The 21342-nt window shown below is 40.5% G+C and overlaps 1 protein-coding gene, 1 long non-coding RNA gene and 1 other non-coding gene across 3 annotated transcripts; all 3 read left to right on the forward strand.

Annotated features, from left to right (window-relative positions):
* The first annotated feature begins 1198 nt into the window (after nt 1–1198).
* On the forward strand, nt 1199–3535 carry LOC148703416 (uncharacterized). The gene has a single exon (XM_088722969.2). The coding sequence runs from the start codon at nt 1199–1201 to the stop codon at nt 3533–3535; it is 2337 nt and encodes a 778-aa protein (XP_088579095.2).
* Nucleotides 3536–10439: 6904 nt separating this feature from the next.
* LOC113461417 (small nucleolar RNA R71) lies at nt 10440–10548 on the forward strand. The gene has a single exon (XR_015987770.1). It is a non-coding gene; the product is annotated as a small nucleolar RNA R71 (small nucleolar RNA).
* Nucleotides 10549–16770: 6222 nt separating this feature from the next.
* LOC148703417 (uncharacterized) lies at nt 16771–18387 on the forward strand. Its single transcript, XR_015987006.2, has 3 exons — nt 16771–16828; nt 17360–17414; nt 18220–18387. It is a non-coding gene; the product is annotated as an uncharacterized LOC148703417 (long non-coding RNA).
* The last annotated feature ends 2955 nt before the right edge of the window (nt 18388–21342 follow it).

Genomic DNA, 21342 nt, shown 5'->3' on the forward strand with positions numbered 1-21342 from the left:
TTGTATCTTTTGGCTTGGAACACTAAACATAATGTAAGAAAAAATTATGACTTGAAATAGATTCAGACTTGCAGTCGGGCTATGTTGAGGACCCTGCCAATGGGGGCTAATACATTGGTACCGCAAGAAGAATAGTCGGTGATATGACCCTACCACAGGGAACATGTGGTCATAGTTCCTGGCTGTTGAGTTGAATCTGATAAATTGAAAGAAATTAAGATTGAACGACATTTGGTTTTGACATTGTATGTTTTTTTTATATATAACTGAAATATGAAATAGAGAACAAGTTGAACTATCGACCTGGCTATGTTGAGGACCCCGCCAATGGGGGCAGATACGTTGGCAATTGACTGTCCTGAAGGACTCACCGCAAGAAGATTAGTCGGTGTTGATGACCCTGCCACAGGGAACATGTGGTCATAGTCCAGGATCGACATGATAAATTGAATATGTGAAAGAATCTTGAAACCGCGAAAAGAATCTTTTGAATTTAAGAAATATTTGACTTATACTTTGGAACTGCATATTTATTTATTTTCCACATATTAGTGCTTGATTTATCTAGCTAGAGTGTTCATTACTTACTGGGCTGTCTAGCTCATTATACCATCTCTTGTTGTTTTACAGATTTCGAGAACTAGTCTATTGGGGATTCAAATTGGGAGAGCGACTAGAAGGATTGTGGCACAAGTTATCTTAGATTAGGGTTATTTAAGTTGATTTGTTATTATGGACATTTATTATGATTGGTGGACTTTTATTATTTTAAGAACTAGGTTTCTGCATGTTGGTAAATGATTATTCCGCTGCATATTTAGACTTGTGAGACATTATGACTTGAGTTAGTCAATAGAATAAGATTTTAATTTATTCTGTTAAATTATTTTGGAATTTCATAATTGAGGTGTTTGGTTTAGATGCCTTGCATGCTCGGGGGGAGAGTTTCCTACGGGTGTGCGGTCTTGGGACGGGGGCGTGACAACTTAAGTGGTATCAGAGCGGACTTGGATAGAATCTAAGACAAAGAATCATACACGATATGAGTGTAGGTGGGTAGACACTAGGGACATTGGGACGTTAGGTGTGAAGAATGTGATGATTATTCTTATATATATATAAAAAAATAATAATAATAATTTAATTCGGTGAGCTTTCTTTTTATGAGTCTGCTGTTATTTGATGCATATAGGTCAGGATGCCTCAACGTCGGGCGAGAAAGACTACTGTTAGTGCTGCAGATGAGACACCGAACCGGCATGCTGACAGCACACCCCAACGGGTTGGAAGTATCCCTCAGCAGGAGGGAGTCATGAACCCTCAAACGGGACAGGAACCGGGCTTAAGCCAGGTTATGCAGACCATGGTGGGCCTCATGCAAATGCAACAGCAGGTGCAACAGCAGTTGCTCCAACAACAAGCGCAGTTGCTCCAGACACAGCCACAGCAAGGACGAGGGGAACAGTGTGAACATCGTAGCAGCATAGCTGAATTTAAGAGACTGGCTCCTCCAGCTTTTCAGGGGACTACAGAACCTTTGGAAGCCGACAATTGGCTTATAGAGATGGAAAAAGCATTTGCTGTCTTAAGATGCCGGGACGATGAAAAACTTTTGTTTGCATCATACATGTTGCAGGGAGAAGCATTTAATTGGTGGCAGATGTTGGAGCATAAATTTGAGCATGATGGGGAACCTCTTACTTGGGATAAATTTCGAAATGCATTCTATGATAAATATTTTCCTCGGAGTGTCAGGACACAGAAGGAACAAGAATTTATCCATTTGAAGCAAAGGGGCATGACAGTGGCCGAATATGAAGCCAAATTCACAGAACTAGCCAAATTTGTTCCGAAATTGGTAGAGGATGAGCAAGACCGAGTGCACAAGTTTGAGATGGGATTGAAGACTGAAATTAGGAAGCAAGTGGTACCCTATGAGTTGACTACCTACGCAGCTGTGGTGAATAAAGCTTTAATCATTGAAAGGGAAGTCAACGAAGCTTTTGCTGAAAGAGAAAGAAACCAAAAGAAAAGAAACAGACCTGCTGAATTTAAAGGGGGAAACAAGAATTTCAAGAATCCAGCTCAGAAGCCAAATAAAGATAGAAATTCCAAAAATGAGAATGGAAAGTGTTCAAGATGTGGCGGTAATCATGAATTTGCAAATTGTCCCTGGGTTACAGGTTCTTGTTTTCATTGCGGACAGAAAGGTCATAAAATTGCAGATTGCCCACAAAGAAACGAGATTAAATCTACGCAGGCAATGGAAGGAAGCCAGAGGCCAAAGACTCAAGGAAGGGTGTTCGCACTTACACAGCAGGATGCACAAGCTTCTAATGCAGTGGTGATAGGTACTATTCCCGTATTCGATATTTATGCTTATGTCTTATTTGATCCGGGTGCCACACATTCATTCATATCCTCAAGCTTTATCAAAACACATAATATATTGTGTGAATCTATGACCACTAAGTTCTATGTGGAGACGCCAGTAGGTGGTATGTTGAGCACTGATGTTATATGCAAGTCATGTAAAATTGAAATAATAGATAGGGAGTTACCTGTGGATCTGATTGTACTTGATATGTGGGATTTTGATGTCATTCTGGGGATGAATTGGCTTGCTACCTATCATGCCTCAGTAGACTGTCATGACAAGAGGGTAAACTTTCAAATTCCGGGGGAACCGGCATTCAGTTTCTGTGGGAACCAGGGAACTGCTTTTCCTCATATTATCTCGGCTTTGCAAGCTGGACGAATGTTAAGGAAAGGATGCACAGGTTATCTGGCCTCAGTAATTGATATACAACAAGATGAACTAAAGTTAGAGGATATTCCTATAGTGAATGAATTTTCGGACGTCTTTTCCGAGGAGTTATCAGGATTGCCACCGGACAGAGAAATTGAATTCACTATTGATTTTGTACCCGGTTCAGGTCCGATTTCTAAAGCTCCTTATCGAATGGCCCCAGCTGAATTAAAAGAATTGAAAGATCAGTTACAAGATTTACTGGACAAGGGTTTTATACGACCTAGTGTGTCACCTTGGGGAGCTCCAGTGCTCTTTGTGAAAAAGAAAGATGGAAGCATGAGACTCTGCATTGACTATAGAGAATTGAATAAAGTCACTATAAAGAACAAGTACCCTTTGCCTCGAATAGATGATTTATTTGACCAGTTGCAAGGTGCACATGTTTTCTCTAAGATTGATCTCCGCACAGGATATCATCAGCTAAAGATCAAAGCGGAAGATGTACCCAAGACCGCATTCAGAACTCGTTATGGACATTATGAATTCTTGGTGATGCCTTTTGGATTGACGAATGCCCCAGCAGCTTTTATGGACTTAATGAACAGAATATTTAAATCCTTTCTAGATCGATTTGTGGTGGTGTTTGATGCGGGTTCGGAAGAAGGGGATCACGGGCTCGGAAGCTGTGGAGATGATCGCGGGCGGAAGAAGAGCAGGCGCAGATCCGGGAATGGCTCGCGGAAGAAGAGGATGCACAAAATCATCACGGACAGCTGGGAGTGATCGCGGGCGGATGAAGAGGCTGGACTTGCGTGGGATCGACGCTGGGACGAGTCGCCGATCTGCAAGACGCCGAGAAGGAAACTGATCGCGGACTGTTAGGGAGGTCGCCGAGATGGTCGCGGACGCGGACGACGTGTGGATGCTGGGGCTGCGCAAGATTGCTGGGGATGAAGCTTGGACTCGTGGACGGTTTGGGATGCTTCACGATCGCGCGAGCTGGAGTTTGGGAGAGGCAAACGTGGACGAGATGAGTTGGACACGAACATGATGCAGGGAGGCGCGGATGGAATGTGATGACGGATCCGCTGCTGTGAGCCCACGGGCTTTTGGGTCCTCTCGGATAATGAAACAAAACCCTTGGCGAATCCATTATGTGGTGCCTCCGAATGACTGCCAAGTGTTGCTCGAGTGCAAGTGTAATTGATCATATTAATTATGCTCCGGCATGATCAGGTTCGGGGTTATGTATCATCCAAATTTGTACAAAATTCGCATCTTAACTCTGATTTACGATCAACTGCATCCACCAAAAATATAATATTAATGTAGCACTTTTATTATTATTTATTAGCAACAATACCAATTTAAGTGATGTGTAGATCGCACTTTTGTGCTCTCATCACACCCCCCAACTGGCTTATTGCTAGTCTCTAGCAATTAACGAGCAAACGATAAAATGAGAGCGCAAAAGGTGTGGTAAACCTATGACTTTTTATTGAAGCTAAAGATACAAAACAAAGATACATGCCCACTTTCGTAGGGAATTACGATTGCACTTAGCACGTGCAACAAGCCGTTAAACCCCTAGGTTATCCTAGTGGACGAGTGTTGTCTCGTGAGGGTTTGCAGTAATGTTACCCACAAACATCATTCATAAAATGATATACAATGAAATCTAAGTCAATACACATGTGATATATATATTTTTCTCAAGCTTGGCAACTATCAAAGCAAGGGGAATACTAAAGTGTAGTATGCATAAACAGAATGACTTTCTTAGAGCACTAATACCTCCACCACAACATAGTACCGCTTGAATTTTAGGTGCACTACTCAAGTTCGCAAGTGTTTACTACAGTTTATTAGAACCTGATCTATCAAATTTTCAGAATATCACATGTTGTCTACATTCGTCAAGAATGGTTCGTATGTAAAGAAAGAGCTATCAATCCCAACTAAATATCCAAAGTACACAAAGGTCTAATACAATGGAGTCAAACCAGCCATTACCACATGTCACTGGGTTCAGCCCGACCAACCCTATTCATGCTTTTTTTTTTCTTTTTTTTTTAAGATATATATTGGAAACACATATGGTGATTACAATAGTCCAACCCCCTTAGGCTCTAGCAAGGTCCATGTAGCGAGTTTTCGGCCAATGACTCTTGATCCAGTTGGCTCAAGGCATTAGGTGTAAACACCCCTCGGGCTTAATTACTCGAACCAAACTACGCCACGAGGTTAGACTTGTCATCTCCTCATTTATTTATTTATTTAATTTTTTTTTTTCAAAATAGAGAAGGTAAACTGAACCATATAATGTGACTGCAACGTGACTATAGGTCAACCAAGATCGGAACATAAGGCACTTAGATGATCTAGCCGGGGTATTCAACCTCGATCTTTATGTGAAAACCAAATCAAGAACCTTATAGTACGGACAAGGATACTCGTACTTCTTTTACAGATATAGCTTAATAAAAATGCATTAAACAAATGTGAACTCCTGAGGCCTTCCTATAATCATTAAATACATGTGCGGAGATCTAATAATAGGTCTCTAATCAGTCATAGTACGCATGTATTCCTTGCCTTAATAGTTGCACAAACTCAATATGAAAATACATGTGCATTTGCTTAGAAAAGAATGCAAAAACTTTTTTTTTATTTTTTTATTTTTTTATGCAAAATACTTCCCTCCCCCCAACTTAAACATTGCATTGTCCTCAATGTAATAGATACAAGAAAATTATAATGAAAGACAGTAGAGAAAATAACATTGGAGAGAAGAGGAATACCTTGAGCTGTTGATATCCAGAAAATAAAACCTACAAAACTAGAAAAATAATCCTAACTAATATACACATACCTTTGCCTTCATGTTCAGTCATAAGAAGGCTCCCCCAAGAAAAAGGAGTCTTCTTCATCTGCAAAATTCTCAAGAAAAGGTTTAAGTCTGTGTCCATTTACCTTAAAAATTCTACCATCCCGTGGATTCTCAATCTCAACCGCCCCATGTGGAAAAACAGTTTTTATAATGTAAGGACCTGTCCATCTCGATCGCAACTTACCAGGAAACAGATGTAAGCGGGAATCATATAAAAGAACTTTTTGCAAAGGTTCAAAAGATTTTTTTAAAATTGATTTATCATGTAAGATCTTCATTCGTTCTTTGCAAATTTTAGCATTGTCATAAGCATCTCTGCGAATCTCATTAAGCTCGTTTAATTGCAATTTTCTAGCTAGACCGGCATCTTGTAAATCAAAATTCAATTTTCTAATTGCCCAATACGATTTATGTTCTATTTCTACGGGCAAATGACACGCTTTTCCGTAGACTAGCCGGTAGGGAGACATGCCAAGATTGGTTTTGTATGCAGTACGATAAGCCCATAATGCATCTGATAGTTTCAAGGACCAATCTTTCCGTGATGGGTTCACTGTTTTCTCTAAAATACGTTTGATCTCTCGATTGGCTAACTCTACCTGGCCACTGGTTTGCGGATGATATGGGGTAGCAATTCTATGGGTGACACCATATTTTTTCAATAAGGTTTCGAAAGGCTTATTACAAAAGTGTTTTCCACCGTCACTAATTATGATTTTAGGCATCCCAAATCGTGAAAAAATATTTTCTTTTAAAAACTTCAGGACAGGTTTGTGATCATTGGTCTTACAAGCAACAGCTTCTACCCATTTGGACACATATTCGACACCGACTAAAATGTACTCATATCCAAAAGATGGTGGGAAAGGGCCCATAAAATCGATGCCCCAACAATCGAAAATTTCGATAATAGTAATGGGTTGAAGAGGCATTATTTGCCTACGAGTTAGACTTCCAATACGTTGACATGGATCACATGTTCTGCAGAACTCATGGGCATCTTTGAACATAGTAGGCCAATAGAAACCACATTGCAAGACCTTTGCAACAGTTTTCTTAGAGGCAAAGTATCCACCGCAAGCATCAGTGTGGCAGAAAGAAAGTACGCTTTGTATATCATGATCCGGTATGCATCGTCTAAAGATTTGATCATTGCAATATTTAAATAAATAGGGTTCGTCATAGTAATAATTCTTTACTTCGCACAAGAAAATTTTTCTATCTGTCGACCCCCAATGCTCCGGAATCCGGTTCGTAACAAGAAAATTTACAATGTCAGCGTACCATGGCACAATAGAGAGTGCAAACAACTGCTCTTCAGGGAATGAGTCCTTGATGGGAAACTGTGGCACTGAATCATTAAAAACTAATCGTGATAAATGGTCAGCAACCACATTCTCTACTCCTTTTTTATCTTTGATAGTGATGTCAAATTCTTGGAGTAGAAGTATCCATCGTATTAAGCGTGGTTTGGCCTCTTTCTTATCCAACAAATATTTTAGTGCCGCATGGTCCGTAAAGATAACAATAGGAGCACCAAGGATATAAGAGCGAAATTTATCTAAGGCAAATACTACTGCAAGCAATTCCTTCTCGGTGGTAGTGTAATTCATTTGAGCATCGTTTAAGGTTTTGCTTGCATAGTAAATGACATATGGCTTATTATCCTTGCGTTGTCCTAAGACAGCTCCTATTGCATAGTCGCTAGCGTCGCACATAATCTCAAAAGGTAATGACCAATCGGGTGGTCGAACGATGGGTGCAGTGCTAAGCATAGACTTTAACTTCTTGAATGTATCTTGGCAAGTTTCAGTCCAATTGAACGATGTATCAAGGGATAGGAGGTTACATAATGGTCGAGCTACGACACTAAAGTCCTTGATGAACCTCCTATAAAATCCGGCGTGACCCAAAAATGATCTAACATCTCTAACCGTCTTGGGTGCAGGTAGCTTAGCAATTAAATCAGTCTTAGCTCTATCTACTTCCATGCCCTTCGATGAAACAATATGTCCAAAGACAATTCCCTTTGGCACCATGAAGTGGCATTTCTCCCAATTCAGTATCAAATTCTTTTCCATACATCGAGCTAAGACAGCTTGTAAATGTGACAGGCAATCATCAAATGTGTCGCCAAAAACGGAGAAGTCGTCCATGAACACTTCCAAAAATTTCTCATTCATGTCCTCAAAGATGCTGAGCATGCATCTTTGGAATGTTGCAGGTGCATTACACAACCCGAATGGCATTCGTCGGAAAGCAAATGTGCCAAAAGGACAAGTGAAGGTAGTCTTCTCTTGATCTTCCGGTGAAATTTCAATTTGATAATATCCCGAATAGCCATCGAGAAAACAATAGAAATCATGCCCTGCAACCGTCTCCAATACTTGGTCTAGGAAGGGTAGAGGAAAGTGATCCTTTCGTGTGACCAAATTCAGCTTTCGGTAGTCAACACACATGCGCCAACTCGTCGGGACACGAGTTGAAACTAGTTCACCTTGTTCATTTTCTACTACCGTCAAACCCGATTTCTTAGGAACGACTTGAGTAGGGCTTACCCACTTGCTGTCGGAAATTGGGTAAATAATACCCACGTCAAGCAACTTGAGGACTTCTACCTTAACCACATCTCTCATTGTAGGATTTAACCTTCGTTGCATTTGCCTTGTGGTTTTGGCATTGTCCTCCAAATATATCCGGTGCGTGCAAATTAAGGGGCTAATTCCCTTCAAATCGGCAATAGACCACCCTAAGGCTCCTTTATGATTCTTTAAAACATCAATTAATTTTCTTTCTTGGGTATGATCAAGTCCAGACGAGATGATTACAGGAAAAGTATCTTCGGGTCCAAGAAAAGCATACTTAAGTTCCTTTGGTAAGGGTTTCAATTCGAGCTTGGGTGCTTGCTCATGGGATGGTACTATTTTCACCTCTCGAGGCGACAATCTCTCAAATTCTCCTTCTTTTGGTCTCCACCCATTGACCATCTTGATATCCAGATTATCCACAATAGGTGTGACTGACAAATCATCATCATTGGTTCCATTAGGACACCAATCAATTAAGCTATCATTGAATGGGTCGTTAATTGCTTTAGCTAACAAATAATCTTCTGCGATGGTTTCAACCCAATCAACCTCCTTACTCTCTTCGGGATCATTGGGTTGTTTGCACACATTAAAAATGTTCAATTCTAAGGTCATGTTACCAAAAGAAAGTTTCATGACGCCATTCCTACAATTAATCAATGCATTAGAAGTTGCAAGGAATGGACATCCTAAAATGACCGAAATCTGAGACTGTGAATTCGAAGCCGGATGTGTGTCCAATACAATAAAATCGACAGAAAAGTAGAACTTGTCTACTTGGACTAATACATCCTCGATAATCCCCCTTGGAATTTTAACTGACCTGTCAGCTAATTGCAAAGTGACGGAGGTTGGCTTCAACTCACCTAAACCAAGTTGCTCATATACAGAATATGGCAATAAATTCACACTCGCCCCTAAATCTAACAATGCTCGCTCTATCCTAAAGTCACCTATGATGCATGAGATGGTTGGGCAACCTGGATCCTTAAATTTAGGGAGAATGTTGTGCTGCAAAATAGCACTCACATTTTCAGTTAAAAATGCCTTCTTCTTAACATTTAATCGGCGCTTAACAGTACACAAGTCCTTCAAAAATTTGGCATATGAGGGTACTTATTTGATTGCATCAAGAAGAGGTATGTTGATCTTTACTTATTTAAAAAGCTCAAGAATTTCAGAATTAGGTTCGAGCTTTTGCAACGGCTTTAACTGTTGTGGAAAAGGTGGAAGAAAAGGACATTCAACTTTCTCGGTAGAAGTTGGAACCTCAACTTCTTCTTTGTCCCTTTCATCGACTTTGGGAGCATCAGAATTAGAAGTGACTTGCGGTCTCAATTGGACGGTTTGATCAATGACTTTCCCATTACGCAAAGTCATGATGCTCTTTGCATGCTCTGTATGCGAACTAGAAGGAGCCGTATTATTACTACCGTGCATTTGTGGGTTAGGTTGGGGTTGAGCTGGAAGCTTACCCTTCTCTTGGGTACTTAGGACGGTAGTCAACATTGACAATTGGTTCCTTATGTCTTCAAAATTTTGAGTATTTTGAGCATTGATATTAGCTTGACCTTGTAGAAAAGTTTGTATGGATTGCAAGGTACCCTCGATATTTGGCTTTTGAGAAGGTGATGGTGCATAAGTAGGATGTGCAGGTGGAGGAGCTGAATGGTGTGACTGTTGAGGATGATCATTTCTCCACCTAAAGTTTGGATGATTCTTCCAACCAGGGTTATAGTTATTCGAGTATGGATCGTTATAAGGCTTTTGGTAGGAGTTCATAGCATTTGCTTGATCGTGCAAGACTTCTTTGAATGCCGGTATGGTGGGGCAATCTGTAGTGGTATGACCCGACATATCGCAGATGCCACAACACTCGTTTCTAAGCTCTATAGTTTTGACAGGCTCAACCTTCCTAAGCTCAATTTCTTCTACCTTCCTAGTGAGGGCTGCCATTTTAGTGTGAAGATCATCCTCAGTTCTGAGGTTGTAAAGGCCTCCCTGTACAGAGCTAGTAGGCTTATGCAAAGACTTGTTGTTTCTATCCCCGTTATCCCAAAGTTGGGCAGTCTCAGCAAGGGAATCCAAATACTCCCATGCCTCATCAGGTTGTTTTTCTAAGAATCTACCATTGCACATGGTCTCTACAAACTGTTTCAACTGTGGAGATAAACCTTCATAAAAGAAGCTAATGGTTCTCCAAGTTTCGAATCCGTGATGAGGGCATGAGAGAAGAAGGTCTTTAAATCTTTCCCAACATTCATAAAATGTTTCATTATCTTTTTGTTGGAAATTGCTGATATGTCTTTTCAAAAAGTTGGTCCTTTGTGTGGGGAAGAACTTCTTTAAAAACTCTCTCTGCATATCTTGCCAATTTCTTATTGATCTAGGTCGCAAAGAGTTTAGCCATGTTTTGGCCTTATCCTTTAGAGAGAAAGGAAACAATGTCAACTTGAGGACATCCTCGGTGACATTTGGCACTCTAAATGTAATGCTCAATTATTCAAAATCCTTTAAATGAAGATACGGACTTTCGGACTCTAACCCGTGAAACTTGGGCAGCAATTGGATTACCCCTGGTTTGATGTCAAAATGTCCTACATTATCAGGAAAAATTATGCATGAAGGCTGACTAGTCCTAGCCGGTTGTAGGTATTGTCTTAGAGTCATAACATGGGGTTCTCGTTCTCGATTGTGGTGACTCCCCGCATCTTCATTTAGATCAGCCATCTCACAAGGTGTGAGATATTGCGAAGGAATTTCAGAGGTATGTCCAAAGGGATGATCTAAAGTTGTACGACTTAATCGACCGGTGTCGTCCCTATTCCACTTTAACATGCAAAATAATTCCCTCTCTTTTTTTTTTCTTTTTTTTTTAAATAAAAAAATAAATATAAGTACCAACTAAAGATACCCTAAAACGACATCCTAAAACAAAAATCCTATTCACAATCAAACATGCAACAAAACATTACACCTCAATTTCTAATGTTTTTCTTAAATTTCTAGACAGCTCCTAACTGGTTTGAAGAGGGCACCTAAGCCTCCAATCCGGTCTAATGAACCGAGTTGACCAGGTAAGCTCCCAGGTAAGTGGAGGGGTCACGATGCGTTCGCAAAGGTCCCACTTAAAACCCACTTGCCTCGAACAGATGAACTGTCTCCCTTATAGGGACAAAGCTTGCCTAGACATCAACTAAGCCACAGAGCGAAATTGGTGCAACTTTCGGTGGTCTTCGTCCTATTGAGCTCGAATGTCCTTAGGGGCCAACGTCTAGTTGATTTTAGTTAAGCTTAGGATATTTATGCACTGGGGTGATTTTTAGGCTAAGGACGAGTGATGAAATCCCGACCTTATCTTTTTAAATGGGTTCTGCCCTTAAAATATTTTATGCTGATGCCTTATACTATATGCAATAATCAAGAGATTTTTTTTTTTAATATTTTATGACATGACATTAAATTTCATTGAATAGGTGATCAAGCAAATTATTTATTTATTTTTTTTAAAAAAATTTTACGAGTTGAAGTCTGAAATTTGAAATTTGAATTCTGAAATTTGAAATTTAAAATTTGAAATTTTAGGTTTTCCCTCTTTTTTTTTATTTTTGAATAATGACCCTTGATCTTTTCTTAAAGTTTTTTTTCTTAAATTTTCAATTAGCAACAAGGGTTAATGAGATATGATAACAATAAAATTCTGATTCTAAAAAAAAAATAAATGCAGAAAATTTAAAGTAGATAGCAGCAAGATTTCGTATTAATCTGATGGTCTTAAAAATGTCAGAATGTCAATCCGACCGTTCAGATTATCTAACAATGTGTCTTGCACTAGCTGACCAAATTTGAGTCAAATCAGACGGCTAATTTCTATGATATCAGAGTTTGATGCAAACTATGCAGGGAATTAAAAAATAGTAGTAAAGATGCAATTTTTTTTTTTTTAAAAGAAAAATACTAACTACTAAGGTAAAAATTAAATCTAAAATTATACTAATAACTCAGCCGTTCCCCGGCAACGGCGCCAAAAACTTGGTGCAAAAATAAAACTGCTCTCCCAAGTGCAGGAGATTCGCACAAGTAATATAACTCGGAAGTCCGAGGTCGATTCCTCAGGGAACGATCTAAAGATTATTAGCGTAATTTTTAGATGTAATTTTCAGTTGATTTTCAAAAGTTAAAAGCAGAGGATTAATAGATAATTAAACAAAGTTCAAGAATGTAGAGAAGGCTAGGGATCCGGAATCCTCCTTAACAATATTACTTTCAATAAATAAACTCGGTGATTCTTGATTAAAGATTAATAAGATAGAGTAGTTCTAATCATGGAGTATACAATCTGAAAACATGAATTCAACATCTAAGTATTTATCGTGCCGGTTACGTCTACGACAAATCAAAAATCGAAACAATCCATGCATCAATACATATATAAACCATAAAAGATCTATCAAATAAATAAATATTCAAGAATTCAAAACATACCAATAGATATAAAACAATTAGAATAAAAGATTAGAGTATACTTGATGAAAGCAACATGACAAGGATTCATCCATCACCCTTTGCCAAAGGAATTAGCAAGCCATTACAAACATCAACATCCCTCCCTTTCTCACTCTCTATTTTTTTCTTCTTTTTATTTTCGGAAACAGGGCATCCCCTGTTTCCTTTCTTTTTTTTTTTCGTTTGAAACCAAGAGGCCGGCAGCTCTCTTCTCCCTTTCTTCTTTCTTGTTTTCTTCCACTGCAGCAGCCCGGCGCCTCTGTTTTTCCGAATGAGGGATCCCCTTTCCAGTCGAGAAGGCCCTCTTCATATAGATCGCCCCAGAGCCATGGAATCGATGGTTTCACTGATCGCGCGTGGGGAGGAAACGTCACCGAGGATCGTGCATTGCGGACGGCTGGAACGGAGGAAGAAGCGGGCTGCTGGGAGGCGCTGTGGGTGAGGCGAATGGCAGGGCGGTGATGCTGCTTGATCCGGAAGCTAGGATCGGCTGATATGCCTGGGAGCCGTGAGATTGGCGGAAGAGGAGCGTGTCACGGATCCGACGCTGAGAACGGATGCCACGGATCATGCGTGGGAGGCGGCAAATGTGGAGCGGATGCTTTGCAGACGGCTGGGGAGGTCTGATGCGGGTTCGGAAGAAGGGGATCACGGGCTCGGAAGCTGTGGAGATGATCGCGGGCGGAAGAAGAGCAGGCGCAGATCCGGGAATGGCTCGCGGAAGAAGAGGATGCACAAAATCATCACGGACAGCTGGGAGTGATCGCGGGCGGATGAAGAGGCTGGACTTGCGTGGGATCGACGCTGGGACGAGTCGCCGATCTGCAAGACGCCGAGAAGGAAACTGATCGCGGACTGTTGGGGAGGTCGCCGAGATGGTCGCGGACGACGTGCGGATGCTGGGGCTGCGCAAGATTGCTGGGGATGAAGCTTGGACTCGTGGACGGTTTGGGATGCTTCACGATCGCGCGAGCTGGAGTTTGGGAGAGGCAGACGTGGACGAGATGAGTTGGACACGAACATGATGCAGGGAGGCGCGGATGGAACGTGATGAAGGATCCGCTGCTGTGAGCCCACGGGCTTTTGGGTCCTCTCGGATAATGAAACAAAACCCTTGGCGAATCCATTATGTGGTGCCTCCGAATGACTGCCAAGTGTTGCTCGAGTGCAAGTGTAATTGATCATATTAATTATGCTCCGGCATGATCAGGTTCGGGGTTATGTATCATCCAAATTTGTACCAAATTCGCATCTTAACTCTGATTTACGATCAACTGCATCCACCAAAAATATAATATTAATGTAGCACTTTTATTATTATTTATTAGCAACAATACCAATTTAAGTGATGTGTAGATCGCACTTTTGTGCTCTCATCATTGTTCATTGATGACATTTTAATTTATTCAAAAGGAAAAGAAGAACATGAGGAACATTTACGAAGCGTACTTCAACTCTTAAGAAGGGAGAAGCTCTATGCTAAATTAAAGAAGTGTGAGTTTTGGTTGAATGAGATATCGTTTTTGGGGCATATCATATCCGGAGATGGGATTTCTGTGGATCCAGCAAAAGTGGAAGCTGTAGTACAATGGAACAGGCCTACTAATGTTTCTGAGATTCGCAGCTTTCTAGGAATGGCAGGCTATTACAGACGATTTATGGAAGGATTTTCCTCTATAGCTATACCTTTGACTCGCTTAACTCAAAAAGGAGTTAAGTTTGAATGGACTGAAGAATGTGAACGAGGCTTTCAGGAATTAAAGAGGCGATTGGTTACAGCACCTATTCTTACTATACCTACAGGTGATGATGGATTCACAATTTATAGTGATGCTTCAAGGAAGGGACTCGGCTGTGTTTTGATGCAGCATGGTAAGGTAGTAGCCTATGCCTCTAGACAATTAAAATCTTACGAGCAAAATTATCCTACTCATGATTTGGAGTTAGCAGCTGTGATTTTTGCTCTCACGATTTGGAGACATCATCTATACGGCGTGCAATGCGAGGTGTTTACAGATCACAAAAGTTTGAAATATATATTTACCCAGAAGGAATTGAATTTGAGACAAAGAAGATGGCTGGAATTGTTGAAGGACTATGATCTAACGATAAATTATCACCCTGGAAAAGCTAACGTTGTTGCAGATGCCTTGAGCAGAAAGTCAATAGGAAATATGGCTACTTTGATTACTAGCCAACTACATATTTTGGAAGATGTGAGGAAACTTGAACTAGAAATCCGAGTACCTGGCACAAGGACTCAATTCGCTTATATGCAGGTTCAGCCGACACTCATAGAGAGGATCAAGACAGCTCAGCGTAATGACCAGCAGTTATTGAAGATTCGGGAGTCAGTAGAAGCAGGAGATATATCTGAATTCGGGATACATGAGGATGGATCTTTGAGGTATCGGAATAGAATTTGTGTACCTATGGATTTGGAAATTAAACAGAAAATTCTTAAAGAAGCCCATCGGTCTGGATATACAGTGCACCCGGGAGGAACTAAGATGTATAGAGATTTAAAGGAATTATATTGGTGGAACAACATGAAAAGAGAAATTGCTCAATTCGTGGCACAATGTCTAGTATGTCAGCAGGTTAAAGCTGAACACCAAAGACCAGCAGGGCCGCTTCAGCCCCTTGACATTCCAATATGGAAGTGGGAACAAATTTCCATAGACTTTGTAACAGGACTGCCAAAGACTCCCAGTTCTAACGATGCCGTGTGGGTGATAGTGGATAGGCTAACCAAATCGGCACACTTTTTACCTATCAAAGTTGGGTTTGGTCTGGAAAGGCTAGCTAAATTATACATTAAAGAGATTGTGAGACTGCACAGTATTCCAGTATCCATTGTGTCTGATCGAGATACTAGATTTGTATCACAATTTTGGAAAAGCTTGCATAAGGCTTTGGGAACAAAGTTATGTTTTAGTACTGACTTTCACCCTCAGACCGATGGCCAGTCTGAGAGGACCATTCAGATACTCGAGGACATGTTGAGAGCTTGCGTCATAGATATGAAGGGTTCTTGGGATGAGCATCTACCTCTGATAGAATTTGCATATAATAACAGTTATCAGAGTAGCATACAGATGGCGCCTTATGAAGCTTTATACGGAAGAAAATGTCGTTCGCCAATTTGTTGGGATGATATTGGTGAACGAAGATTGTTGGGCCCTGAATTTGTACAACAAACAGTTGAGAAAATTCAGCTAATCAGAGATCGCCTTCGGACTGCACAAAGTAGACAGAAGAGTTATGCGGATAATAGAAGACGAGAATTAGAATTTCAAGTTGGTGACCATGTATTTCTTAAAATATCACCTACAAAGGGAGTTGCAAGATTCGGTATTCGAGGAAAATTGAATCCCAGATTTGTTGGTCCGTTCGAGATCTTAGAAAGAATTGGTAAGGTGGCTTATAGACTTGCCTTGCCGCCTTCTCTGGCTGGTGTACACGATGTTTTCCATATCTCAATGTTGAAGAAATATATACCAGACCCAAGTAATGTCACGGAGCTTGAGCCTTTACAAGTTAGAGAAGATTTATCATATAAGGAGCATCCAGTGCGGATAGTGGACAGGAAAGATCAAGTTTTCAGACATCGTGTTATACCTTACGTCAAGGTGCAGTGGAGCCATCATACAGAAAGAGAAACTACCTGGGAACTGGAAGATGAAATGAAGCAGAAATACCCTCAACTTTTCGAAACTGCAGGTACGCAAATTTCGTGGACGAAATTTTTTTTTAGGAGGGTGGGATGTAAAACCCTGGAACTGGGCCCGGTCCAAGTGACCGGCCCAGTCCCAAAACCTCAGCCTCACGTGCAACGCACGTGAGGCGACGGGATGGATTTGTTTCCATCCCGAAGAAGAAGGAAGCCCTGTTTTTAGGGCTTCCTCTCCTCCTTGCGGCCACCGAGAAGAGCCGTCGAAAGAGAGAGTGGGGGAGAAAGGGGGCAGTTGGGGTTCTTCTTCTTCCTCTTCTTCTTCTCCTTCTTCTTCATTTCCGTCGGTACGAAGGGGGGGGGTCTTCTTCTTCTTTTCCGTCGGAGAGGGGGAGGCGCCGGTCTTCGTCGGGGCTGAGGTAAGAATCTCTCACCTTCTTCTCCTTTTCTTCTGATGCTTGGCCACGATGTGTGGTGGGTTGGGGCCGGCCGATCGCCGGATTTGGGTCCAAAACGGCTGCCCTAGCCGTCGGCGTGTTCGCCGCCGCCCATCGCCGGGGGTGGCCGGGCTTGCTCCGCCACCTCCTGCTGCTGCCAAGGCCAGCCACCGCGGCCGCCTTGGGTCCGACCGAGAGGGAAGAAGAAGGGGGGCGGGGGCTCACGGGTCCCCTGTCTCGCCGAAGGTGAAGAAGGGAATCGGGAGAGAAAAGAAGAAAGAAGAAAAAGAAAAGAAGGAAAAAGAAAAGAGAAAAGAAAAGAAAAGAAAAGAAAGAAAGAAAAAATATATATATATATAAAAGAAGGGTGGTTTACGGGTATGAACCTGGATCCGAACCCGAACCCGGGGTGCTAGACACTTCGGCAGGGTCGGCCCTGGGAGAATGTTAAAATTTAGGTTTTATATATATATTGTGATGAATTTTAAAGAAAATATGGTTTTTGAATATTAGGTTCTGTGAGGGATTTGCGGAATTAATTGGATTTGTTGTGGATCGCGTTCGCAAGGTAAGTGATGTAACCTCTTTTCTAGATTTATCGGCAAACTATATACATGTTTCACGAATCGAATTATTCATGATTTCGAATTTGATGCATGGATTATATGTGTATTTTAGAATATTATATGATTATGATTGAACGTATTTGCTTCTGATTTGAATTGTGTTTAATTGCTCTGACATTGTATCTTTTGGCTTGGAACACTAAACATAATGTAAGAAAAGATTATGACTTGAAATAGATTCAGACTTGCAGTCGGGCTATGTTGAGGACCCTGCCAATGGAGGCTAATACATTGGTACCGCAAGAAGAATAGTCGGTGATATGACCCTACCACAGGAAACATGTGGTCATAGTTCCTGGCTGTTGAGTTGAATCTGATAAATTGAAAGAAATTAAGATTGAACGACATTTGGTTTTGACATTGTATGTTTTTTTTATATATAACTGAAATATGAAATAGAGAATAAGCTGAACTATCGACCTGGCTATGTTGAGGACCCCGCCAATGGGGGCAGATACGTTGGCAATTGACTGTCCTGAAGGACTCACCGCAAGAAGATTAGTCGGTGTTGATGACCCTGCCACAGGGAACATGTGGTCATAGTCCAGGATCGACATGATAAATTGAATATGTGAAAGAATCTTGAAACCGCGAAAAGAATCTTTTGAATTTAAGAAATATTTGACTTATACTTTGGAACTGCATATTTATTTATTTTCCACATATTAGTGCTTGATTTATCTAGCTAGAGTGTTCATTACTTACTGGGCTGTCTAGCTCATTATACCATCTCTTGTTGTTTTATAGATTTCGAGAACTAGTCTATTGGGGATTCAAATTGGGAGAGCGACTAGAAGGATTGTGGCACAAGTTATCTTAGATTAGGGTTATTTAAGTTGATTTGTTATTATGGACATTTATTATGATTGGTGGACTTTTATTATTTTAAGAACTAGGTTTCTGCATGTTGGTAAATGATTATTCCGCTGCATATTTAGACTTGTGAGACACTATGACTTGAGTTAGTCAATGGAATAAGATTTCAATTTATTCTGTTAAATTATTTTGGAATTTCATAATTGAGGTGTTTGGTTTAGATGCCTTGCATGCTCGGGGGGAGAGTTTCCTACGGGTGTGCGGCGGTTGGCGCGACCCCCGGCCCGCGATCTCGGGACGGGGGCGTGACAGAACCAATATGCACCAAACACACATATACTCACTTTATATACCTAAACAATATGCATTGAACCAATATGCCTAAACACTAAACTAATATGCCCTGAACACACATTTAGTTCAACATATATGGAAAGTGAAGCTGTCTTCATTCACTTTAACTAACATTCAATTCACATTTATAGTCAGTTCATGTTTACAGTCAATTCAACTAACATCGAAGCTAGATTGTCGTAGGCCGTTCTTCATTGCGGACATTGCAATAGTCTGATCTAGGTCGTGGACCTCTAGGGTCGTTGCATTGAAGCGGCTAACATATCAAAATCTCAAATTCTCCAACTGATCAGTCCCACTACGATAATGATGTATCATGACCAGATATGCTACTTGATTTTTGTTTAAGGAAAAGGAGTGGAACTAGGACCTTACTTTGCTTTTAAATATAAAATAAGTCACCATGGTTGTCCAAATCAATTTGGTGTCTCAAGTGTAAGAAAACAAATTTCGAAACACATCGTTTGTTCATAAAGTTTATCCCCCACAATAGCCCCTTTCATGTTATCATTCACCCAAGCCTACCAAGAAGTTGTTGCCTAGCGATACAACCTGAGAGGGGGGTGGGGGTTGAACTGGGTTTTTAAAGTTTTACATTTATGTGCAATTGAAAAACCAACTTACAAAGTATTTGTAAGGTGAATTACAATATGTATGTGCAGATGTAAACTTAAGGAGTTGAATAAAAGATAAGAAAAAATGCACAATATAACAAATACAAAGGTTTTATAATAGTTCGACGCCAAACTCAGCATCTAAGTCACTCCCCAAGACACCTTTTTTGAAAACTTTACTATAATCTATTCCAAGATTACAACATGGTTGTTTTACCCGGGCTCACCATAGTTGATTTTCTACAAAAATCAATCAAAAACCATCCAAATCAAAGCCTTTCCTAGGCTTGATTATAACCTACAATCCAATTCAAGGTTTTGATGGACCTTTTCCCCAAGTTTCTAAACTTGTTACAACACAGGACATTCAATGTAATAACAAAAGATAAAGCTCCTTAATGAGCAAATAAAAAATAATTAATGCACATGTGGGAAGCAATACAGGCTCTTCTTGGATGCTTTTATGTTTGACTTCAATTCTCTAATCAATTCTCTCAAGAGTGGGTGGATGTGATCTTGAATGCTCTCTTGAAACAAACTTAATCGCACTTATCTCTTTTTTTTTCTTATTTTTTGTTATGTCCCAAATTGATTTTAAGGTATTTGTATCTCTAAAAGTGGTTGAAACACCTTTACTAGCCATTGGAGGGGCAAAAATAGTAGTAGGGAGTGAGAAAATCTATTTTAGGCTTGCAAAAAAACTAGCTATTTGAAGTGTCAAATGCGAAGGGATCGACTCGAGTTCTTCAGGGATCGATTCATGATCTTTAGGGGTTGATATTAGATGTATGTCCTAGAAGCCAATCTAGCTAACACATTGTTAATTATAGGACATAATTTTGTACTTGACTATTTATTATTGAATAAATAAAAGGCATCTTTTTCATTCATATTATTTATGTGTCTATGAATCGTCCAAGAATTAATAAGATGATGATGCAGAGTTAAGAATTTGAGCCATGCATCATTGGTGATTCATTTCTGAATGCTCCTGATCAATGGATCATCACGAGGACGGTGATCGATCCGATGAGATCAGTGCACATATTGCTTTCCTTGTGGATGGACGAGATTCGAGTCCACGGTGTAGGGACACTGAAGTATTAGTGCAGGTGCTTGTTAAAGAACAAGGGTACTGAGCGTGACCAAGACAAGAAGTCACTTGGATGTCTATCCACTCGTCAGTGACTTGCTTGATGTTGCAGTAGTGTGACTGGTCCTTTGACCTGCGGTGCTTCGGCTACTCACAGTGAGGTTATTGTAGTTTGACTGCATATATATATGGTCTTTAGACATATGGGTCCATGCAGTGTAGATTGGCTACAATAGGTTCATTGTAGGAGTAGGGTATGCACCTATATGGAATCTATCGACCTTGGTAGATAAGGAGAGATCCTATGTGATTTATAAGACTAAGTTCATAAGACCTCGGCCGGGGCAGTAAAAACAGTGGAGAAAGAGTTTTCCACTCTCGAACTTAAGTCAAATGAATCTTGACATATGACAGACGATGGGGTTTGACGAGTTGTCCATGACCTCCGTCCTGTAGGGATCCACGATAGAAGGACTGTATCATACGATAACTGCACCTAGTGGTTCATCATTCTATTTTGCTGGGTAGCCACTACGTGCTGTTATGTGTCACTAGTGGATGGTGAGACTCACAGAGAATATCTTGATGATCGATAAACCCTGATGAGTTGAGTTTTAACTGTTCCAACCCATTGAAAGGGGTTTTCAATGATATTGTGATAGAGATTACAATATATCTCACTACCAGACAGAATAGAACCTATGGGGTCACACATACTAGAGGTATTGACCGATCCAATGGTTGAATAGTGATTATGAATCACGAGTAATCAATTCGATTGATAATCAGTTGAAGAAGGAACAATGGAAATTGATTAATTGGACTTAAAACACGAATCCTATTTGGAGTAGGATTCCTGGAGTCCTAATTGGATTAGGACTGGAAATCCTACTTGGACTAGGACTGGGAGTCCTACTTGGAGTAGGATTGCTACAATCCTAATTAGATTAGGATTTTGAATTCAATATGGATTCCTAGAAGTCCTAATTAGAT

Source organism: Phoenix dactylifera, chromosome 5, assembly GCF_051530095.1.
Source record: "Phoenix dactylifera cultivar Ajwa chromosome 5, Ajwa_hap1_PhDact_Kaust_v1.1, whole genome shotgun sequence".
Lineage (NCBI taxonomy): Eukaryota > Viridiplantae > Streptophyta > Magnoliopsida > Arecales > Arecaceae > Phoenix > Phoenix dactylifera.